General features: G+C 38.7%; 1 protein-coding gene across 3 annotated transcripts; it reads right to left on the minus strand.

The window, feature by feature from the left end:
- Nucleotides 1–1,546: 1,546 nt before the first annotated feature.
- Nucleotides 1,547–22,514, minus strand: ASB7 (ankyrin repeat and SOCS box containing 7). Of its 3 annotated transcripts, none has more exons than XM_088537068.1 (5): nt 22,414–22,514; nt 20,052–20,201; nt 19,050–19,310; nt 12,549–13,154; nt 1,547–2,061 (listed from the first exon to the last, which is right to left on the minus strand). In XM_088537068.1, the coding sequence occupies exons 3-5, from the start codon at nt 19,258–19,260 to the stop codon at nt 1,922–1,924; spliced, it is 957 nt and encodes a 318-aa protein (XP_088393194.1). In that variant the 5' UTR covers nt 19,261–19,310; nt 20,052–20,201; nt 22,414–22,514; the 3' UTR covers nt 1,547–1,921. The 3 variants fall into 3 exon arrangements, with proteins under 3 accessions (XP_088393194.1, XP_088393131.1, XP_010214067.2); XM_088537005.1 differs by having other exon boundaries at nt 20,052–20,205; XM_010215765.2 differs by lacking the exon at nt 20,052–20,201 and having other exon boundaries at nt 22,414–22,508.
- Nucleotides 22,515–22,767: the final 253 nt, after the last annotated feature.

Here is a 22,767-nt window from a genome sequence, read left to right on the forward strand (position 1 = left end):
TTGATGAGGTTTAAAGGTCCGCCCTGCTTCGATACCAGTTGGCAGGCTGGAGTTGGAGATAAAGAGAGGTTCAACATCCCATTACCAATTATCCATCGCCCAAATCACTATTGCTTGGAAACCTGATGCAGTGTCAAGCATAACGGGGAGGGCAAATCCTCCTTGCTTACCACAGTTCTAGTGCATCTGTTATAAGATTTGTGTTTGAGAAACCCCAACCCAGGGTTATAAAAAAATTAGAGGAACTAGCATAGTTTAGTATGCCTGCTTCCCTTTTCCATACTTTTAGTATTAAATATTTTGAGAAGTAACAGTGTTAAAAATTAAAAACCACCACTGTTCTTTCATCTCCCACCACCACTGATACAACTGGCACAAAAACACTCTTGATGTTAGAGAGCTCTTTAGGAGCCAGCAGGATGGCAAAACTAATGCAGAAGACACTGACAAGAACCTTATAATGAATCCACAGTCCCTTGAAAATGAAGAGAGGGAAATAATGGCAGATTTTGGCCCACTCTTTTTTCATGGCAAGAACAGAGCTTTTAATCACTGGAAGTAGATCTCTAACAGATCTTTTTAATAACTATTATGAAAAACACATTCAGTAGCCAAATTTCAGTGCTGCTTGCAGTTGCTGCTTTCAGATTAACAGGAAACCACTTAATATTTCCAAAATTAAAATTTTAATAGGAAGGGGAGTAATCTTTCTAGTGCACATAAAAGATGCAAGTTAGTAAGTCACGTGCACTTCCCACTCTCTAACCCGAAGCAAATTGAATTTCTGAAGGAAAAAAAAAAATCACTGCCTTTAAAGGGTTTAGGTTTACTAAACTTCTTTTTTTTTAAATGGACACCATTTGTCTGAAAACCCGTAGATAAAATTTCAACTGAAAGTGAAATAATGCAGGTTATACATTCATGAAATTCAGGGATTAATAATGAACAGCAATTGCCGCATCATTATAGCAATATCACATCAACACTACAGTGAGGCAGCAGTTTCTATTCTTACAAATAATGTACTGAGACTAAATGAGGAATAGTGTGTGTGGGAGGGGGGAAAAAAATCACACATAAAGGGAAAATACATCAGAAAGGTTATTGCACAGGAGGCACTGTATGAGAAACAGAAAACATTGGCTTCAAAAAAATCTAAGTTTGTGTACTCTTAAGTTAATGTAAAAAACGCAGAGGCTATGCCTCTGTGTAGTGTACTGTCACGTTAAAAACAGACTTACAAACAGCCGCCCATTTTACAGGGAATGTCAGGAAAGCAGAGGGCCCGAATTTTATCAGCATCCAAACTACAGTAATTAGGAAGAGAACAATACAAAAAGAGTCAATGCTTATGCCTATGAATTGAATAAGGTACCTGCATCTCTTTTTAATTTCCAAATGATATTTGAATGGTACTCCAGGACATGTCGACAGCTCTACCCTCTAGCCTGCAAAACACACACAGCCAGGCAGAGACTTACAGCTACAAGCGTCTCAACACACAGCACGGCCCCAAAGATCTTCCTATAGGTATCCTTTTGCAGGTCTTGGTTTCCAAACTTTATTTACTTTAATAATTGCTCAGCATGCCAATTGGAACCAATCACTTCCCTTGAAAGGCTATTTTCCATCTCCACTGCAAGTCTGCACACTTAATTTGAAAACAAACAAACAAAAAACCAACAGCAATTTTTAAAATGTAATATTGTATAGAAAGCTTGGACCTTGTAAACTTGGACCAAGAAACCAAAAATTAAGACCTTCTAGCATGTGGTATAAAAAACCCAAGGAAGTGTATACCTGCCTTCTGACTTCACAGAAAAATCAGAACTTGCATAGGATATACTTTGTGCAAGGCAACAAGCCTCTTAAGTATCTGGAATATAACTAATCTTGCTCAGAGTTCTTCTCTTCATGGATATCAGATATCATCAAATTTGTGTTTTAAGTAGTCTTTCATAACCTTGGCAATGGGTAGTTCATCAAGTAGTTTTAGGTTTTGAAGGCCTATACACTGTCGAATTTTAATTCGGCATAGATCTTGCAAGTTTCTGGGCTGTCCTGAAAAGACAAAAGGAACACATAAAAGTAAAATGATCACATTTTAAACATAATTCAAGAGAGCATTTACTTAGTCAAAGCACGGATGCTTTTTACTTTCCTGTAGGAAAAGGGCAAGGGCACAGACAGAGAGGAAAGCAAAAAACAATGAAATGAGGTGGGAATAGGTTAATAGAGCAATAACTGAGCAAAATCAAGGGATGAAGCCCCAAATCACTGACATGTATATGCAAAGAATTTTTTACCAACACCAGTGCAAAGTAACATTACACATGTAAGGCGTTATGTTCATTATATTCACGTGAGGAAGCCACATGTGCTTGAGTGTTTGTAGAACAAAACTGATCAGTGGAAGTTGAAATCCAGGAAGTTCCAGAACTTTCCTGGGAGGGTGACAGAGCCCTGGCACAGGCTGCCCAGAGAGGCTGTGGAGGCTCCTTCTCTGGAGATCTTCCAAACCTGCTCTGGGTGTCCCTGCTGGAGCAGGGGGTTGGACTCGATGATGTCTAAAGGTCCCTTCCCACCTCAACTGTTTGGGGATTCTGGGTAAAAGAGCAACTACTTCACATAATTTTTGAACACTTTTTTTACTATCCCTTTATCATCTGTGGGGGAGAAAAAAAAAAAATCAGCTTTGCCTCTTAAAACATGAAGGTAAAATTTTCTATATACAAATGTACTGAGAATAGCCAGTGTCCTTCGAGAAGGTTTATAGAAATTATTCAAGGGTCACACAGCAGATTTCATTTTTCCTGCCCTTTCCCCTCTTTCTAATGAAAAGGGAAGGACTTTCGATGCAGCTACAAACTTGTTGAACAGAAAGAGCTGAAAGGAGGAGTTAACCTGTTCACTGAGGAAACACTTTGCTGGTATCAATACACTCAAGAAATGCTGGCAAGCATTCTTCAAAACAGCCAGGCTCCCTTTCAAGCTCCTCCGTAAGAGGAAGCTCTTAGGAGCCAAACACTTTCTAAAAGTCCCCCATGCCACACAGCATCGTAAGGGCTAAACTAGTCCTGCCTCAGAAATCAGCTACTAATGGATCCCAAGGACAGAGAGGAAGAGAGAGGAAACAAAAACGAGAGCAACAGACTTGAAGAAATCCTGTCCGTCCCAATACACCCATCTGGCTTTCAACACCTGTGGCTTTGGGCCTTCCTAAAGCCACCCCTGCAAAAATCAGTGTCTACAGCAGCCACAAACAAATGCCCTCTCTGAATCTGCCTAATGTTTTTTACACTCATTCATACTTGGAGTATCCAAAACATCCTGTGGCAACATATTTCACAATATAAAATTAGGCGCTGGCTGGAAAACGCCAAAGTACTTGTATTTATTTTAGATCTCCTTCCTGATGGCTTCAGCAAGTGCCTAGCATTCTTGGAGTTGGGAGGCCGAAGGAAGGATCGCGTGACTGCTCCCACGTCGCTCAGGGCTCCACATACCTTTACGTTATTTGCCTGGTGCCACTCAGGCCTGGCACCATTTGGCAAAGCTGAAGACTTCACCCTATTTAATCTCATCCTATGGAAGCCATTCCAAAACCAGGACCAAGTTAGCTGCCTTCCTTCGTACTCAGCCTCATCCTACATCATCTTTATGGAGGCTACACATCACGTGTGCTCATTAATAGTGACTTGCATCACGGTCTAAACCTGAAGAGTGTCCTGAACAGTTGTGGCACTGGATGGCTGAGTGATACAATGAACGATGGAGGGGCTTCAGCGGATACCATCCCGCACCACTGCGGCACGTTGCTGCAATCTCTTATTACCCATGTAACTGTTAATGGCAAGAGTTCATCCTTGCTTTTGCTAAGGCAGGTGTGGGGATTTAACCGAGCTGACCGAATCCATCATTTGCTTTAAAAAGAGGGACTAAGCAACAAAAGCAAATTTAACTTGTTCCCCCGGGCAGCAGCCATCCTTCTGCCACCAAAACAGACAGCAACAGGACAAGCTTATTAGACCATCCTGGTTGGAGCTGAGATTGCAAAGTTGTTTCCCACTTCCTACTTGCGGCACTCGGACATGGCTTCAACTGCCCTCTATAGCGAGGGCCCCTTCTTTCCTGGGTGGGTTTTCCTATAGAAAGGGACTGGCAGACCTGCACATACTTGCATTTATCCTAAACACTACAATTATCTGAGGTAAGCTGGCAGAGGTAATGCATGAAATTAGTTTTGAAATTAAACAGCAGGAAAAAAGTAGTTTCCTTTATATCGGCTTATAATACTTCGATGATATTTGTCACCAGACTACCTAAAAGTCACTTTTTAAACTGTATACCCCAGGCCTGATATTGTGACTTTGCACTGCTGGCTACAGAGGAGTCACTTATGGTAAGAAATCAAACTGGAATCCTATGATGACAAAGACACAGTTCTGCTGCTTTCAAACGCGAATGCAAACAAGGTTCAGAAGGGAAACACCTTTTTAAAAGGCAATTGCAAACAACAGTGCTAGAGGACTATAAATCTGTGTGTTTGTTTAACGTACTAGAACACACAGTAATACTGTTATGCCACAATGATTTCTGGTTTCAGGAATGAATGTGTTTTAAATTAACAACCTATGTTTTGTGTGGGAATAAAACAGAACAGACAACTTAAAATACCCAGAAGAAATTGGTCATCGGTTAATTCAAAAAGACTCGATCATCAAATGTATGACATTTTCCCCTGATAAGCCTAAAAACATTTCCTGGGAATGTGCTAACAATGGACATTTCCAGTGTTAAGCACCAGTTGCTACATCTAGTGGCTGTTAGTGTCTTAGGTCATGCCTTGCAAATTCCAGGGTTATTAATGCATTTGTGATTTATTAGAAACGGTGTCTAGAGCACTTACTCATTCTTGGTTGCATCTGAATGAAAAAGGAAAAAAAAAAAGAAGGATTACAGACCAATGTCAGTGAACCTTAGTTTGGCAAACAAAAAATGTTATTAGTAACTTGGCAAAGTGAGACAAGTTAAATGATGAATAAAGTTCTGTCTAAAAACGATTAGGAAGTAGCCACTTTGGGTTATATCCTGCATCACAAGTTTGGAAAGATGCTAAAGCAAACAGCAAATAAGCTAGAGAAGAAAGGAATTTAAAAAACAGTGCAACAGGGCAACATGAAATAGTTCTAGTACTGAGCACCTTTACAAAAAAGGTCCTTATCCAATGTCAAAGAGACACCTTAATTACTGCAATGCTGTTACTGTGCAGCACATAACTTATTTGCCAGATTTTTATACAAATCTGGTTACAACCACAGCAGCAAACACGCAGCTGCTGGAGAGCTGCACGTTACTAACTGGTTCCCATGAGCAAGTTACATACTTCAGTGCATTTATTTTGCAAGCTATATAGCAATTATTAAATAAGTTGGAAATATTAATTACAGGAACAGAAAATGATATTTGTGTATTTCATCTTTGCTTTGCACATGCTATGGCATGTGCTGTAACAGAGAGCACAAAGCCCCACCAAAACACTTTTTTGTCTAGCAAGCATGACAGAAAAGTTCCTTTCCTACAGAAGAAATTATGGGAGGGGAGAAAAAGAAGGCAAAGCAATGATCCTCTATATTATATGCTCTCTCTACGACCTGCACTTAAATATGTATGAAACCTAACATTTTCCTAACTCAGCTCTTCAAATCATCACAAAACAACTTCCAGATCTTCTTTCCTTAAATAACCTTGAATAATTTAAAGCACTTATTTCCTTAAATAACAGAACAATTTTCCCCTATTATTTTTAATAGATTGAACTTCTCTGTTAAAAATAAGTGGAAAAAATAATGTGCATTTTAATGGCAAGAAATTGTTACAATTAATCCTGCATTTCCACTCGCTGTTTTATCCCTTCCCCTTTTCCAACGTTAAGATTTTCTGTTATTTTATTGGGCAGCTTGTTGTTCTCTTCCCAGGACAGACGGGCTGCTTCAAGCAGAGCTGCTCTCTGGTTAAGCCCCAGGTTCAGTCACGCAAGTGAGATGTCACGATACTATTCACTACGCCCTACAATAATTTACCACCAGGCTCAATTTTAATATAGTTAAACTTGGGCCTCTCTCTCTTTTCTTTTTTCTTTCTTTTTTTTTAATAGAGCACAAACAATTTTTCTAACATCTGTGCACATTACTTACAAGAGCTGGACGGGATGGGATAAACAGTAAGCTTTAAAGCTCTTAAAAAATCACGGAGTAAAAGGTTCCCGCTTTCTGCTGTGGTTTATTTCCAGCCATCCTACACGATATAAACCGGCCAAGTTTTTCTTTTAAAATGTACACGAAAGAGCTGCAAACAGAGCAACACTGACAGCTTTGCAGGAAGGGACGTTTACAACTCAAAGCAAGCCCCAATTTGCACCGAACAGCATCACCGGCAGTTCTTATTTTTGTGAAAGCCGAATCGTTACGTTTCCCCTTGCACCACTCCACTGCACACGAATGGGAATCTCCTCTGTAATATTATTTATTTATCAAGCGAGTCTTTGGGAGAATTTCTTCCCAGTGATCAAGATCTGAGGAAACCGCATCTCAGACTTTAGGCAAAGCACATGAGAACAAAGAGGGACAGCCAGGGTGCAAACAGATATGCCCTTCGGGGCATTTTAAATTAAAATTTGAAAAACCCTCGGCCTCTTTAACAAATGCTAATAATTCTTGCCATGTATTTGTGTAATTTGCACTTACTAGAGACTTTTTGGATGAAGCACCCTGTTTTTCTAGATAGGGCACACTACTGAACAGGGACAAGTGCACACGGAAACACATATTCCGTGGACAGGAGCCTCAAGAGCATGACACGAATTCACCAAAAAGTTTCATAGTATTAAAGCCTGCACCTCTGAAAACAAAGATGTTTAAGGATGGCCTCACCCATTCTTAAGAAAAAGGGATCCCAAACTTGTAAAGGTACCGTGGGGGAGCCCTCAAGCCCTGCCCTCCATTCGGAGATAGGAGGGCATCTGCACAGACCAAAGAAACCACGACCTGTTCTGTCACCCAGAGACAGCTCAAGAGTAACTAAAATTAACGCTTTTGCTGGCCGTTAGACAATCTTCTTCCTAATGTTTTGTGCCACCTACTTAAAATAGCACTTAAAAAAGCTAACGGGCAGAATCATTGGCTTCACACGGACAGGCAGATTCTGAAGAAGTTAGAAAATAAAAAAAAGAAATGCAAGTTTTCTATAGGGGAAGCCGCCCACAGTTCTCTTTGCAATATTAATACATTTCCCTAGAAGCTGCTTACAATGGTATTTCTCAAACAGAGCCTCCGATGGCCCTGGGAATTGTGAAAGGCTGAAAACAGCAGGAAAAAAAATAGCAGTTTCTTCTTAGCTACAAGGAGAACTTAAACAAAAAGCTTTGTGAAACATTAAAATATATATACACACATATATTTATGTATATATAAAGCGTGTATATATACACACACACACACACATATATATATATAAAAAAAAACACACCTGGGTGACTTAGATCGAGCATCATCTCCGTTCCTCTAGAGCAGGGGAATAAATACTTCCACCACAGCTAACTATGAATTCCAACTTTATTGCACAACTGTGAAGGAACTGAGCTGTTGCCAGCGAGGAAAGTTAGTTAAGAAATTACTGTTTTGTGGTGGGGGGAAAGGGATATGGAGACAAGAGAAGCTGCCCCCAGGCAGGAACCTGATGAGGCTGCGTGAGGGAGCAGGAGCGTGAGGAGAGGGCACCTTGCACAGCGCCACGGCAGAAAAACAGCCAGGAAAAGCCACTACCAAGAATCTACAGCTCTGAAATCCAAATTGAGCCCTGCACGTCATATATTTATACATATATGGATGTGTGTGTGTGTATTTTATTATGCACACATATATTCATGCGGGACTGCTGCTGGTCCTGCCACAGACAAAACACTAGAAATTTTTGAAGCTAAAACTCTGTGTGGTGAAACACACAGATTCCTTGAACTTGAAACCGGTTCTGCAGGAAAAAGGTAACTTTTAATCTTTTTTTTTTTTTTTTTTTTAAAAAAACTTCAAAAAAAAAACTTCAAAAAAAAAAAAAAAGATATCACACACACACTCTTTTCCAAGTTCTAGTTTTATCTTGCATTTAGAACGCTTTTGCTGGCATACTCGATTTTGAAGTATGTTTTCGTTGCTCTTTGGGAAAAAATATCTCCATAGTTTAACTTTGTTAAATTTCATTTTCTGGCACAGAAAATATGTACCAAGGTAGGGCAGTTTTGGACTGAAAAATGTGAAAATTTATATATGAAAAAGCAGCATGCCAGTAAATCATAATGGGTGTATTTGGCAGTAAAACTAAAATCCCGATATGATAGGCTATATGCCTAGATCAGATTTTAATATTCTGCAACTTATAAATAAATTTAGTCTCAATTAACTTCACATCTAGACTCAAAAAAACCCAACAACTATTTAATACAGTCAACTGCAGTCTGCTTTGCCAGTACGTTTCAAAGTATCAAGTAGGCACAGGTAATTCTGACTGCCTAGCTGTGATTATCTTCCCCTTTTCTTGAAGAAAAAAAAAGAATCAGGTGGGGTTAATTCCCTAAAAAGAGAATTTAAACCAACCCTCTTCAAAAGATATCAAAAACTACACTGGTCTTTTAGAAATAGTTAATTGAAAATGAGCAGAAAGGAGTAATGATTTAAGCAACAGTTGTATATCACTGATAAAGCTAAAATAAAATCCCAAAATACTTGTTTTCACCCTAATTCCCTACATAGTCATGGATGACAAAGCAGATCATGTTTATTAGTGCACTATTTCCCGCAGCACCGAAGAATCAAACTTCTAATTCCAGCAAATTTCTTCTACAGCATAGCAAATATGAAGATCCCTCATATTTTTTCCTCAGCAGTTATCTACATAGTCAATCAAGCAGATCACTATGTATTGTATTATAACATTTCCCTATTCATAAAAGTTTAAACTATTCAAAGATTCTTTAAAAAGCTCTTCCACTAAAGAAATCCTAGTGAAACGTTATCTTTACTTAGCACAGACAGCATTTCCCGATGGCACTTTTGTCTAATTTTTTTTCTTTATAAGTGCTCTAAACAAATTTAAATCTCTTGTCAAAGCCAACGATTTGCCCTTTGGAAAACACGAAGCTGGACGTACGGGAAATATCTGCATTTCATTTACCTGGATCTCATTCCAGATCTAAAGGTAGTCGCTTTGATACCTGCTGACCCCACGCCGTGTCCCACTACCAGGGCCACGGCCATTTATTCAGTGAACTTGCACAGCCAGATACAGGCTCACTGCTCAGCCAATCTGAACAGTGATTAAATTAAACGAAGCTATAGGGAGGGATTCAAGGACACAATATTTTTCAATATCATAATTGAATTTTTACTATGTTAAACCTTAAAATTGGAAGTATTTTCCTATTACTTAACATTTTAACTACGCACAATATTATCTTTATTATTATTCTAATATTCTCAAATCCTTTCCAACTTGAACTGAAACCATTCTATCCAGGTCTGGAGTCACAAGTGCAATTTTCTACACACATTTGTTACCCCAAAAAAAGTGTGTGTTTGTGTATGTACACGTAAATATACATAAACACACATATATTTGCCTCTGTATTTTAATTTTACATTAATTTATTCCAAGCTTAAAGAGCTCCAAAGAGACTATTAGATGATTTTAGCTGTCACGGTGGCTACCTATAAATGTCTTTGGAATGGGAAAATGTAATATTTTGTCATATTACAGGAATTACATGAAGGAAAAAGAACATGCTTAGCAAAGTCATTAAGCATATATCTTCAATACTGCTATTTCACAAAGAAAACGTCCTCATTTTTGTGCTGGGGGCAGGAGGGGAAGCAAGAGGGGCAGATAAGAGGGCCTGTGTAACCACTGAGGACCCACTATACCAAGAGCTTCACTTTCCTGTTTTCCAGCTTCTTGCTGTGAAACTCAGAGGCAACTACAGACTAACTTCACCCTTATTGGAGTTATTAAGGGTAAAGGAACCTCTGCCTGTAACCAGACAGAGCATCAGACACTTTTCCTCAGGGTTAAAGAACAAAATCTCCCATGTGCCAATCTTCTTATAGACTTACGGAGTCGGGATTAAGCATTTTGGAGAGCTTAGTTTCTTGACAGTTTTTCAAAACAGGGACAAGACCAAGACTGTGGTTATTGCCCATTAGAGCATCTATTGGGGAGCAAACGCTTTAAAGCGAAACATTTCCTATATGTTGCTTTTTGTGAACTTGAAAAAATAACAGCAACTTTATCTTACATACAGACTGCTAAATATTATCATTTACCCGAAGCACACAACTGCTTTCTTTGGAAGATGCATGCCAGTTTGCTACTTTTCATAACTTAAATTTTTCAGACTAAATGAATGCAATCTGCTGCAAGCAAATACTGGTATCTGTTTTACTATCAAAGATACTTTTTCTAAATTCTAAATGCACATATAAAAACTTACAGACACAGATTTCTACATGAAGCATTTAGTCAAGCACTCAAAATAAAAACTTCCTTTCAAGCCCTAAAGCCAGGGCACTGTTACCAACCGCAAGAGATAATTCCAGCACGACCACCACTAGAAACATTTTATAAAAGTTTTTCCAGTAAATACATATTGCAATAGACTCAGAAATAACTTTCTCCCCTAGAGTGCCACAGGGTAAGATTTCAAAGCTGCTCCGTACATCATCTGAGCTAGCTGGGAACTCCGCTATCAAAATTCCAGCCAATTCTTTCCCCATGTCCTTTCTCCTACATTGTCTTATCGTAGAGATTTATGAAAACAGTGGAAGACAGTATTTGCAGATTTATTATAAGGGCAACTGCCTGTTTATAGCTGCTGTAAACTGTATACGAATATTAATTTTGCTCAGAAGCACAAAGCTGAAGTGTTTTTGTCAGCATTAGACATTCCTCCTTTCCCACTTCTCCCTCCTTTCCACGCACAGAAATATAAGCCTTCGGCACAAAGTTGGGATACTTCCAAGATCAAATTTCTGGCCAATATTATAATCTACAAAAGACGTTTCTGTAGATCTAGCATATTTTGCTTATTAATTCAAAGAAACCATAACTCTAAAGCACTAAAATGTGGAATCTACCATTTGAAAATGAGCTAAATACCAACCTCTGCCTTTCTGAATAGTCTTCAGATATTGCAGAAGATTCTCTGAAACAATCCAACCCTTCAGGTTCACAGATAAGTTTTAAGACTGAAGCACTGCAAGTCTCAATATTGTATCACTGACCAGTAAGTCTGACTTGGCTATTACACAGTATGAAGCTCTCAAAAATGAAAGCGGGAAGAAACGTGTTTGTGTAAGATGGAGCAAAAAAATGCATAAAACCCATTAGCTGCATTTCCTATGCATTTCCTTGGTTACAAAAGTTCTCTTTGGATTTCGGAGATATGCAAAAACACCACCACAATTCCGTAAGACGGGAATCAAAATGCAAACGCTTATTTGTGTCAACTATTGCCAGATTGCAGCTGATTTATCCCTCTGCTCCCCTTGCTAAATTTCACTTTATTTCACTTTCTAAAGTGCAACTTCACTTTTTTGCTGAATATATAGGGTACTTATACAGGGTAAGGAAAGAGGGCGGGGGGGAGCACATTCCAAATACTGTGTTCACTTTCTCAAAAATTCCAAGATAATCCTAGTTGAACGATACATTATTGGGCCAGCTTAATATGCTTTAATTTGCAAACTTCTGCTGAGTGCTAATCAACAACTCCTAAATGCTTTAAGTAATACTATAATTATGATGCATTTTATTATAGCATTGCATGTGCAATGAAAGCGTGAAAGAACTTTCTGCAGGTCTAACATACCAGAGAGTGATGATTGAAACCAAACAGAGCGTTAGCAGCCCATATACTCTCAAGCAATAACAAGCTCCGTTCTTTCTCGTATCAGAAACACGAACAAAAACAAATCAAAACCTATGCAACCCCAACAAGTTGCATGAATTATTAAAAAAAAAAAAAAGGCCCATTTTACTTTCTGGTTTGAGGGCGGGGAAAGGGAGATAATGGGAGAACATAAAGCAGCCAAGCTCTTTTTACCCTCCTTCTAGTCACAGTGTCAGATGAAATGGCCACCAACTGCAAAGTACTGGCATGGCACGAATGAGACTCTTAAACACCCCCCTCCCCACATACACACTCGTGCTAAGAACATTGATAAAATTAGATTTTACAGTCATTTTTTTGCTTAAAATGGATGATTCCCATAGATATTAAAAAAAAAAAAAAAAAAAAAAGATTACTTAACATTAGCACCTTTGCCGAGTAGGACAGCAAGAGATTCCGGGTACTACTATCCCTTCTGTTTCCCAATAACTTTACAATGCACTTAAATAGCCTCAAGGGGCAAAGAGGAAACATTTTTTCTTTTCTGGGACTAAATTCAAAGAGGCTTTAAGAGGACATTGTGTCCTGTGATTAGCTTTTCTTACATACATACTTGTCACTTCTTGTAAGAAATCCAGACAGGGTCGGCTACTTCCAGAAATACTTATTGAAACAGCCAGTGGGGTCTGTCCTTCATAGTTCCTTGTGTTAGTGTCTGCTCCGTAATTGTACAACATTTGTGCACAAAGCACATCATCTCTAAGAGCAGACAAGTGCAAGGGTGTCTGTCCATCTTCCAAGCGACCCAAGTTTGTATCCGCCCCTCTCTGAAGGAACATTCGGCAGTAGGAGTGATTGCTTTTGATCACAGCGTATCGTAACAGGAAGCCATTCTGAATGTCGATGTTGGCGTTGTGATCCAGCAGGATTTTCACGCAGCTTGACCTCTCCCGGATAATGGCCAGCTGGAGCGGCGTGGTACCTTTATCACTGAGCGGATCAACCTCAGCCTTGAACTCCAACAGGAGCCTGACAAATGAGTCTCTGCCGTAGTGGGCTGCTACATGGAGGGGAGTCCAACCATCGTTGCTTTTGGCATTAATAATGTCACTTCTGTATTCAGACTCCAACATCAAGCGTGCAATCCTCGCTCGGCCATGCATGGCTGCATAATGCAGAGCAGTGAAGCCTCCAATTAAGTCCTTAACAGTGGGATCAGCTGAAGTTGTAAAGGAAAAAAGAAAATTAGAAGACATGACTGTAATCTGGTTCTGCAAAAAATAATAATCAAACAGCTCAGTGTTATTATTTCCAGGCATAACATTACACAGCTTTTTTTTAATACTTCAAAAAAATTCTTGCTTTCACAAGCAAAAATATTTTTAAGGAAAGTTAAATTACATTTAAGAAATTACACAAAAACCTTTTGTGTTTGTTTCTTTTAAATGCATGTTTGCATTTGACTAATAAGTTTTCCACATTTTCTTAACAACTCTTCAACTAACTACGCAAACCTCTCTGTCCATCCAGTTTTCCTTCAGCTCTACAATATTACATTTCTTTCTCAGTGTTCAGCTTTTTGTTTTATTTTCCCTTGTGCTGCTTCTTGGTCTTAAAAAGAAGCATGTGTAGCAACATCTGCTGTCCCAAATTGCGGATGTTTTGTGGTCTGGCAGGATTGTATTGTTTTTAGGGTGTAATACTGTATTAGGTAAAACGTTTCTCTGTGGTCTGCAGGATTTCCAAAGCATGTAGGATATATGTTATTTTAGATTATCTTGATAAAGTCTGTTTTTATAGATGACAAATCTGTTCCGAATTTATAGTTTTATAAAAATTTAAGATTTTACAGGAATGTAAGCATCCCATTATGGAAAGAGTCGGGAGACATTAGTCCAGAATACAAGTGATTAGACAGATTTTATTTTCCAAAACAGCATACAAACTTAAGGCACTTTATGAGTTTAAAAACAAACAAACAAGAAAACCAACCAAGCCAATTCATTTAATTCACTCTGCACAGCACACGCAGGTTTCTGAAGCAAACGACTGGTCGCATTTGCCACGCTGACGACCAGAGGAGAGGTGCCTGCTCGCTGTCACCTCTCAGCCATACACAAGCCACGCTGAAACACGGCTCCTGCCACCGTGGGTAGGTGATGCCTGGGGGATGCTAAGAGAGGAGCATACTGCAGTTGCGGAGTATGAGGCACTGTCCTCACTTAAGTCTGTTAGTTGGTAAACACAGGGATTACCTGCACAGGAGACTAAGCTGGAGCTGACTGCTCAATATGTCAGCAAACCTACTGGAAAAACTGGTGAGCTCTGTCCTTCCTAACCCCCAAGAATAGGACATTGAGACTATTCTGGTTTAAAACAAACTTGGCTGAACACTATAAACCCCCAATGATTAGATATCACTTGAGAGGGAATTTGCTCTGTGCTCTACCCTACAAAAAGGGCGGAATTTTTTGTTCACTTGCCAACATATTTCCAGAGTGCCTGGGAAGACCAATTCCCAGCTTAAACTTCTGTTTTACTGTGAATTAGGTTCAGAATATAATACTAATTGCAAACCAGGTTAGCCTAAAGGCCTGAGCATGGAAAGATTTTATTATAGAACAGTAAGAACTTCCCTATATGGATCTACTATGACCATATCTGGAAAACGCCCTGAGACAAAGACCTTACCAAAATAAAACGGTAGACAAGAAAGTTCTGAATCCAGCTGCAAAAGTCATCCAGCAACTTTATGGATTAAAATAAATAAATAAAGGCTTGGTGTGTGTGTGTGTGGGGGCGGGGGGGCAAGACAGCCTGACTACTCAATTAAAACAGCATTCAGAGAAATAAAACCAGAGAACTGTCTCTAGCAAATAGGGTAGATACCCAGCAGTAATGACCAAAATAAGGCAAGTTTAGACCCCTAGTGGCAACAGCCCTCCTGTCTTCTCAAAAAGGCTGCAGAAGCTTCAGCTCTTTGCCAAGTTACACCTCAAATGAGCGAAAATTAATTGCTGAAGCATCCACAGGTTGGTGGGAAGATACAGGCAGTGACTGCAAAGCCGGTTCCTGAACTGCGCTGTGCAGATGGGAATCCCACGAAGTCACTGAAGACCAAGGGGGGTATTTCAGAGTGATGAGGGGGGCTGTCTCCCCACACTGCTCAGACTACTCTAGATGGCTTCCCAACTGGCCACACATACCTCAAGTGAGAAGCACAACCATGAAAATCAAGGTGCATTAAGATGCATTCTGGAAACCAGAGTTAGGGAGAAAGGTGGACATAATGGAAAGGAGACAGCACCAGCAAAGGTCCATGTTCCACCCAGAAACAGTTTAGGTTTTGACAGCCGCAGTTTCGTGCGGTGCCTTCTCTCTTCTCTGCTGCACAAGGAATGCACATCCACCATTTCTTCCCTCCGACCAAGGCACAGGCCACTGCTGCATTCTTATTTAGTCTACATCACTGCCAAATTCAATTAGATAGGCCCCAACATTTGCATGCTTACATTTTTGACACAAACTACTGTATTTTAGCTCACATAACGACGATGCCCTTTCCCACATTTTAAAGTAGCTTTCCATGTCTTCCCTCCTCACAAAATTGGATTGATGTTGATGACAAAGGTCAACCAAAAAATTACCAAATCACCTAAAATTGGTATTTCTTCCTGTGTCAAGATGACCAAGGGAAAAAAAAAAAAAGAAACCTTCAGTTCAGGGAAAAAGTGGCAACGCAGAATAACAAAACTTCCAAAAGCAAGTCTTGATAAAATTTCAGTGAAAAAAAATTGTAATTTCTCTCAAAATTATGGGCTTCTACTAAGTTAATGGTACCAGTCATCTCCTCAATTAGGCAGACAATTTAAACATGGCCAAAATATTGCCTGTTACTGTTCAAGTAAATGTTTTGCTGCCATCTCCTGGACAAACTATTTCTAATTGGACACGCACTTAAAGCAAAAGTTGAACCTGTAGGTATCGTGTTGCATACAGCTTCCATTTTTCAGTCCCTACGATGTTAGTTAAATTATGCTACAAAGCTGATACTGCCTGAAGAACGTAGGATTTTTTGTCTTGATGTCAATGTTTGCTTCATATCATGAAATAATTCTCTAGTCCTGAAACATAAGCGAGGTAGAAACAGGTTTGGAAAAAATTCTCTTGCTTACCTTCCAGAATCTGCAGAGAGGGGAAAAAAAAGTAGCTGTTACTAGTATATTTAACTAGGAAGGTATGAAGCCAGCAGTTGTCAGCATTTCTTTATCTTGCCTCCAGCCTGACTGTCAAGCAATTATAGTTATTCCTTCTCAAGCTTCCCATTAATTGGGGGATAACAAAACCTAGAAATACGAACAACTGCATTTGGTCACTTCTAATATTCTTTAAGATTAGGTACATTCAAGTGACAAAACTTGAACTGCTCCATCAGTTATCAAGGACACCAAATAACTGATGTTTGATTTCAAACCAGACAGGAAATTTGCAACTTTGAAGGATACGCAGATTATCTCATTGCACATTGAAGTTAGACACCTAAGCTTTTCATTTGAACTCAACTGTTAATGAGAACAAAACTTCCAATCTAGAGGACAGATTCCCAGATTGTAGTCTAAAACTTTACTGTTTTAACTTACTGCCCAGTGGGACAGACTTTCCCTTCTTCCATGCCACCTTCATTAGTTCACTTTATCAAAGTCTAATTTAAGAAGCCATGAAAGCAATACTTCTAGCTCTAGAAAGTACCTCTATTATGTCAAGCTTACTACTCCCCACTAGGGTTTAATTATGACCTCAAGGTCTAGAAAAATGGCTACATAGGCTCCTTATTTTGAATTTCTAAGACAAAACTGATAAAGAAAAAAAAAAAAAAAAGACCTCCAGGAAAACCTTACTCTATATCTGGTTGTTGTTTCTGCTGGTCATAACTCCCCATAAAAAGCTACCTTTTCTGTTCAGGTCAGATCCCTTCTCAGCCTGCATTAGCCAAACTCCATCTCAGCCCCACTATCATTCAAGACTCTCTAGGTTAATAGCGTGCAGTGTCCCAGATCTTTCCTCTCAGCAAACAGCCCAGCATGGTTTTCTCACTCCTCTACTATGAAACTATTTCCAGCACTGCTAAACTTGATCATCACTTTAGTTGGCCACAACCATTGCACGTCCTCATCCTTCCCACTAACACTTCAGTCTCCTCTTCTTCAGGGTCTCATCCACTCCTCCTCACTATCTTTTTTATTATAAGTATATACAGCCAGGTTATCCTAAGATTCACACCAGAAAATGACCCTGTCCTTCACCACAGTATCATTTTTATCTGCACGGATTAGTGCCCAATATCAAACTAATCCCCTTCCTGAGTGGGAGGAAGGTGAAAAATTGTGTGAAGACAGACACAGACCTCTCAGGAACACAGCAGGCGTGATTAAGTTTACCTTCAACAGTCAGCTAATTTACTGCTTAACAACTCATTTGTGACATTATTATTTTTAAAATACTCATTACCTTTTATGCCTTCGTTTTGAGGGAAAACCAGGCAAGGCACAAAACCATGCCAACTTCTGATGCAAGGCTCAGTGAAAGAAAAGCTGCTGGGAGATGACTAACCCTCACACTATTTGTTACTCAACTTTCTAGTCCTGGTGATTAAATTCCACGTTGCCTCCAGAGCAAGGATGTTTCACTACAAATGTTTCTTGCCAAGCATCAGATTCAGTTGATATTTCATTTAGGGGAAAGAGAGAAACCACAACAAACAGAGAAACAAATGCTAAGCCAGAAGTTGTCTAAATGTCAGGACCTATGTAATGAAAATATTTAAGATTTACTTTTTTGAGTAAATTGAGTACTTTTTGAGTCTTCAAGTTTACAGAGTTTAAAAAAAAATCTGATTTACAGCCTAAATATTATAAAATTATGAAACTGAAGTCCTGGAATTACCTATATACATGACATTTAGTGGTAGAATTTATTTATTTGTACAGTCTGGTATGTTCCTCCCAAATAAGGACATGGGTGGTTGCCAGTTTAAGGTGGTTAGAAAACCATAGTAGGTAAATGAACAGAGCCCAGTATTTCAGGTTGTATTTCACTATTACTCTGAAGTAACGTAGCATTAATGGCACAAATACGACAGCTTAGTAGTGCCACTCATCTTTAGATATGACCGATACATCTAACAAAATGCAATACAAATGAGGGGCTTGTATACCCTCAGGTATAAATGAAGCATCAGAAAGAACTCAAATAGTTTGCTTAAGACTGAAAATATCTTACTTTATATATGATCAACTCAGCTGACAGGAACCATGCTAGAATGCTGTTAAGATTTCTCCTCAGAATGAGAAGATCCTTTCCCAATTTTTGGTTTCCACCTTAGAATCAGATTAAAAGTTCAAGACTACTAATTTCCAAAACTTTAGTTGGCTTTGTAAAAGCAATAGCAAAAGGCAATTTTGACTGTAGCATTTGAAGAGAAATAACTACCAGCTGAAGGAGTATATCACTTAAACTGACAAAATTAATTCAGGTCTTCAAACTAAACTTCATTACTTTTGATGGATGCAGGAGAATCATCAATTCTATTGGACTAGGTGACACTGAAATCCTAGCACAAAGAACAGTGTCTTCAAAATTTAGCAGACTGTGTTAAAACCTACATGGAAGCTCAGTCTTCAATCTGACTTGTTAACTTGCTTGAGAATTATGAAACATTCTTCCCTAGGATTTTAACTCAAGGACTTTCCTTCTTCTAATACTCTCCCTACCAGTGAAGGATGGCCTATAGTGAGTGCATCTAAGTTTATAATGAGCTCTTCTGCCCTACTTTCATAATGCTTATTCATTCTTACAACAGTTCCTAGCCAATTCTGAATAAATAAATAAATAAATAAAATAAAATAAGGCATTAAGATACAAAGCTAATCTATTACCTCCTTCCCAGAGCATGCATCAGATGGAAACAGAAATGAAGCATCTCTCCAAAGGAAGAAAGAAAAAGAAAAAAAAAATCAGAAGCAGTCTGGCACTTAACTGGTGCTGGAAAGGCATGTAATAGAAAATGACAGAAAGCTGCAAGATGGATATCAAGATTTTTCTCTAGTCAACTTACCTCCATGTTCAAGAAAAACACGGACACATCTCTCTTTCCCTCTTGCTGCAGAGAAATGAAGCAAGGTCCAGCCATTGGCATCCCGACCATTTGGAGAATATCCCTGCTCCAGCATCTTGCGCACGGTGTGAACATCGCCAGCAGCAACTGCAGCCTGAATCTGCAACTCTTCCTGTAGCTCAGGGTTTCTCCGACAGTGATGGTGTAACATCCTAGCTGAATCTGGCTTTTACAGAAGCGTCATGAGGTCATATTAGTCACCTTCAATCAATATAAAACATGAATAAATTAGCACAGGATCAAAGAAAAGCGATATCAAGAAAGCAATGCTAAGATTTACTCTCCATATGCAGAACAAAGCCATCTTATGTATAGGTAAGAATTACAGACTCACTACTCCTAGCAAAAACATAGCACATGCTTCAAATCACTGAACTGCAACAAAAAGGGAAACATTCATTATAAATAGAAAGCACTTCCTTCTGAAATGACAGCATCAACGAATAGTCCACTCAAAGCAACCTGAGTAATAAGCAAAATGAAAAATCCCCACAACTCAACCTTCATTTAGGATCACAGCATGTTTATCACCACCAGCTCCAGAGATAGGGGCCAAGTAGATTATCTAAACTGTTACATTAAATGGTGCTTCATTGCTAGAGCACCTAGATGAAGATGCTCTTTTCTAGAGGTATTTTTTCTTAATAGAAATGTATCACCTCTAAGCTAAAGCAAAAATATCTTCATCAAATACAACTTTTTCTTGTGACAAACTGCAACACTAACATTCATACTAAAACCTTTCCTTTAAGCTACAGGCTACTGCCTGTATTTTCGCTTGTGGAATGCTTTACTGGTACATAAACAGCGTAAAGAACCTTTATAATCAAAGGATCAGACACAAAGATGGACATGAATGAGACTTGAAAAAACCCAGGTGCATTTAATACAGCCCTCAAACACTACCAGCACATATACCAGAACAATTCAATTTATAATTACCTTGACAGAGTATATGAGAGAGCTGGGCCAGAAGGCTATCTAAAATAGCTGCTGCAAAACAGTCTAGACACCAGCATGTACTGGGAAAGAAATAAGTACTATACTCCATGCTCTGTTTGACAAGTGTTCATCTTCAGTCCTGCTTGCTACCTGGCTGAGGACAAGAGGAAAAAAAAAGAAAAAGAAAAAACACACAGATATTTAGGGACTCTTTCACAGTACACAAAATCTGTTAAATGTTTGCATTTTCACACATATTATGTATCACATCCCCTTGACAGGTATTCCTAGAATGGAAAGAAGTAATCATAAGAAAGTGGATAAACATGAGGTATTGGAAAGGGAATGCTGAGCAAGAGAAGTTTGGGAAAATATTCAGAAACTATTGCAATGGATATTACACAGAATCAGATATTAACACACAACACAATTTCAAGATAAAAAGGAGAAAAAAAATGCTTAGAAAAGACTCCTCTAAAGTTAATTAAGTTACTCTTACTAGTAACTAACTAGGAAAATTTCTAAGACAAAAATGAATTTTAAACTATCTTTACAATTTACAGCAACCCTATTTTATTAGGATGTCAACCCTCACCATCATCTAACTCTTCATTTACATAATTATAAGGGCTTCCAGAACCTCGTGATTCACAGGTCATTCAAAAGACATTGCAATCAACTCCCAGTATCCTACTGGGCACTCGTTTTCCTCCAGTCCAGATACACATACAGACAAGAGAAGTGAAAACATCAATCACTGCTGTCCTTCCACATACAGGCTTGGGTATCTACTAATTCTTATAAACTCGTTGGGCCCTTAAAGTTATTTATGTGCTGCTTACAGAGATATAAACTCAGGAGTAACAGGTAGCTACAACGACCCTACTTACAAAGCGAATACGGAAATTACATACAGAAAATACCTGGTTTTGACATTTATAAATGCTTTGAGATACCACGTATGGTAACAGTCAGCATTACAGCATGTGGCTATGAAGAATCTTCTAGCTCAATAGATTATATACAGCTTAGGAACTAATTTAGCTTTGTTTTATAATATGGATTCCATTATCAGGTACTGGAAGTAAAGACACTTTGAAAACTCAGCAACTGATTACTCAATAGTTCAGCTTTTACAGCATATCCAAAATCAAACTTGATTAATCAGCTGACAATGGAAAAATTTCTATTGACTCTAATACCTTTTTGCTAAGCGCTTTATTAAACTCTAATTAGAACTTCAGAACATGGTCACCTGTGAGACAGGTGCAGGTTACACTGCATTTCATCTGGATCACACTGGTAATGTTACTGTTAATGACGTTCCAAACACAGCCAAGATCTTCCTTTGGATTTTCAGAAGACTGACAGTAAAACCTGCCTGATAAGCACGGGCCAGGTGAAGATACCTCAAAAACCAGAGCATGCTGCTCAGGCCCTACTTTCTGCATGTATAGAAAAAAGAGATATAGATTTTTTTTTTCCTCAAACTGAAAGCATCTGATAAAAATGAAATATTCCTTGTGAAGGAATAATACTTGCAGGATCTCATACTGTCTTGAAAGTGAAGGTCAAACTTGATACTGAAAATACTACAGAATGAGATTGGATGACTGAACAGGCCAGGAGAGAAGCTATGGTATTTCTCATTAGGGGGCCAGCAGCAGCCCCCCAAGTATCTATGAAGACAGTTGGCTAAGGGAAAGCAAAGCTCTTTAGATCACACTGCTCAGCTGGTGGGTATATTTGTAATGCAGCATTATAAAAAGTTGGCATTGGCCCCATATGTTGCATGTGACTAGCAGAATTTATTCAAATTAGCTAGTACTGAAGTACGTAAGTACAAAAACAGGGGACAAAGTCAGGCATAAGCAGCTCCTTTTATATTGTGGAGTTTCTCAAAATATCAATTCTCTCTCTCCCCCATGGCAGGCAATGAAATTCAAATCACAAGAGCACTTAACTGTAATGCTGAAAGTTTCAGGATAGTTCTAGACACATATCAGCTTTGAAAACATTTTCACTTCCGCTTCACAGACATTTAAAATTCCCATTTGCAGATTCCCATTTACAGCAGCAATCTTTGGATATGGCAAGGACTACTGGAAGTCATTAGCCATTTGGCACTTATTAGTTAATGTTTTGCAACTATAATCAATCTCATTCAGAACACTGTAGGCATTTGATTGCTACATTTTGGCTTTCTCCATGCAAGCAAAATAAATAAACACGTAAAATGAAGAGAATAAAAATGTACGTAGACATTCTTGGTTATAATGACAACAGCACCATGAAAAGGGAGGACAACTACTGAACTGATTTTGCAAATGAAACGGATAAATTCAATGAGTTCCTGCATTACCTTATAAAGGTTGCCACTTTGTGATGTATGTCCCACTCTTCACTGTCTTCATTATTCATAATCCTGTGTGTCCAAGTGCGTCAAACAACCTGCTACCCCTTAAAAAGAATGACATTTCTTATTAGGTGCAAAGAGTAAAAGCGAGAAGTCTACCTAGTTCTACCTAGACTTACAGGATAATTCTAATTTATAATACAGGTATGCCAGAAAAGTGTACTTTCTTTCATTATTGGACAGTTCTGCGAGGTAGGGAGGGTGCTAGTGACAGATAAAGCAAAGGCTGCAGAGAATATTGGGAAAAATACATATACAGTGGAAAAAAAAAAGGAAAAAAAGAGAGAAATAAAAAAAGAG

This window comes from Tinamus guttatus, unplaced genomic scaffold (genome assembly GCF_059628265.1).
Source record: "Tinamus guttatus ecotype Peru unplaced genomic scaffold, ASM5962826v1 Tinamus_guttatus_pri_ptg000004l, whole genome shotgun sequence".
NCBI classification, from domain to species: Eukaryota; Metazoa; Chordata; class Aves; order Tinamiformes; family Tinamidae; genus Tinamus; species Tinamus guttatus.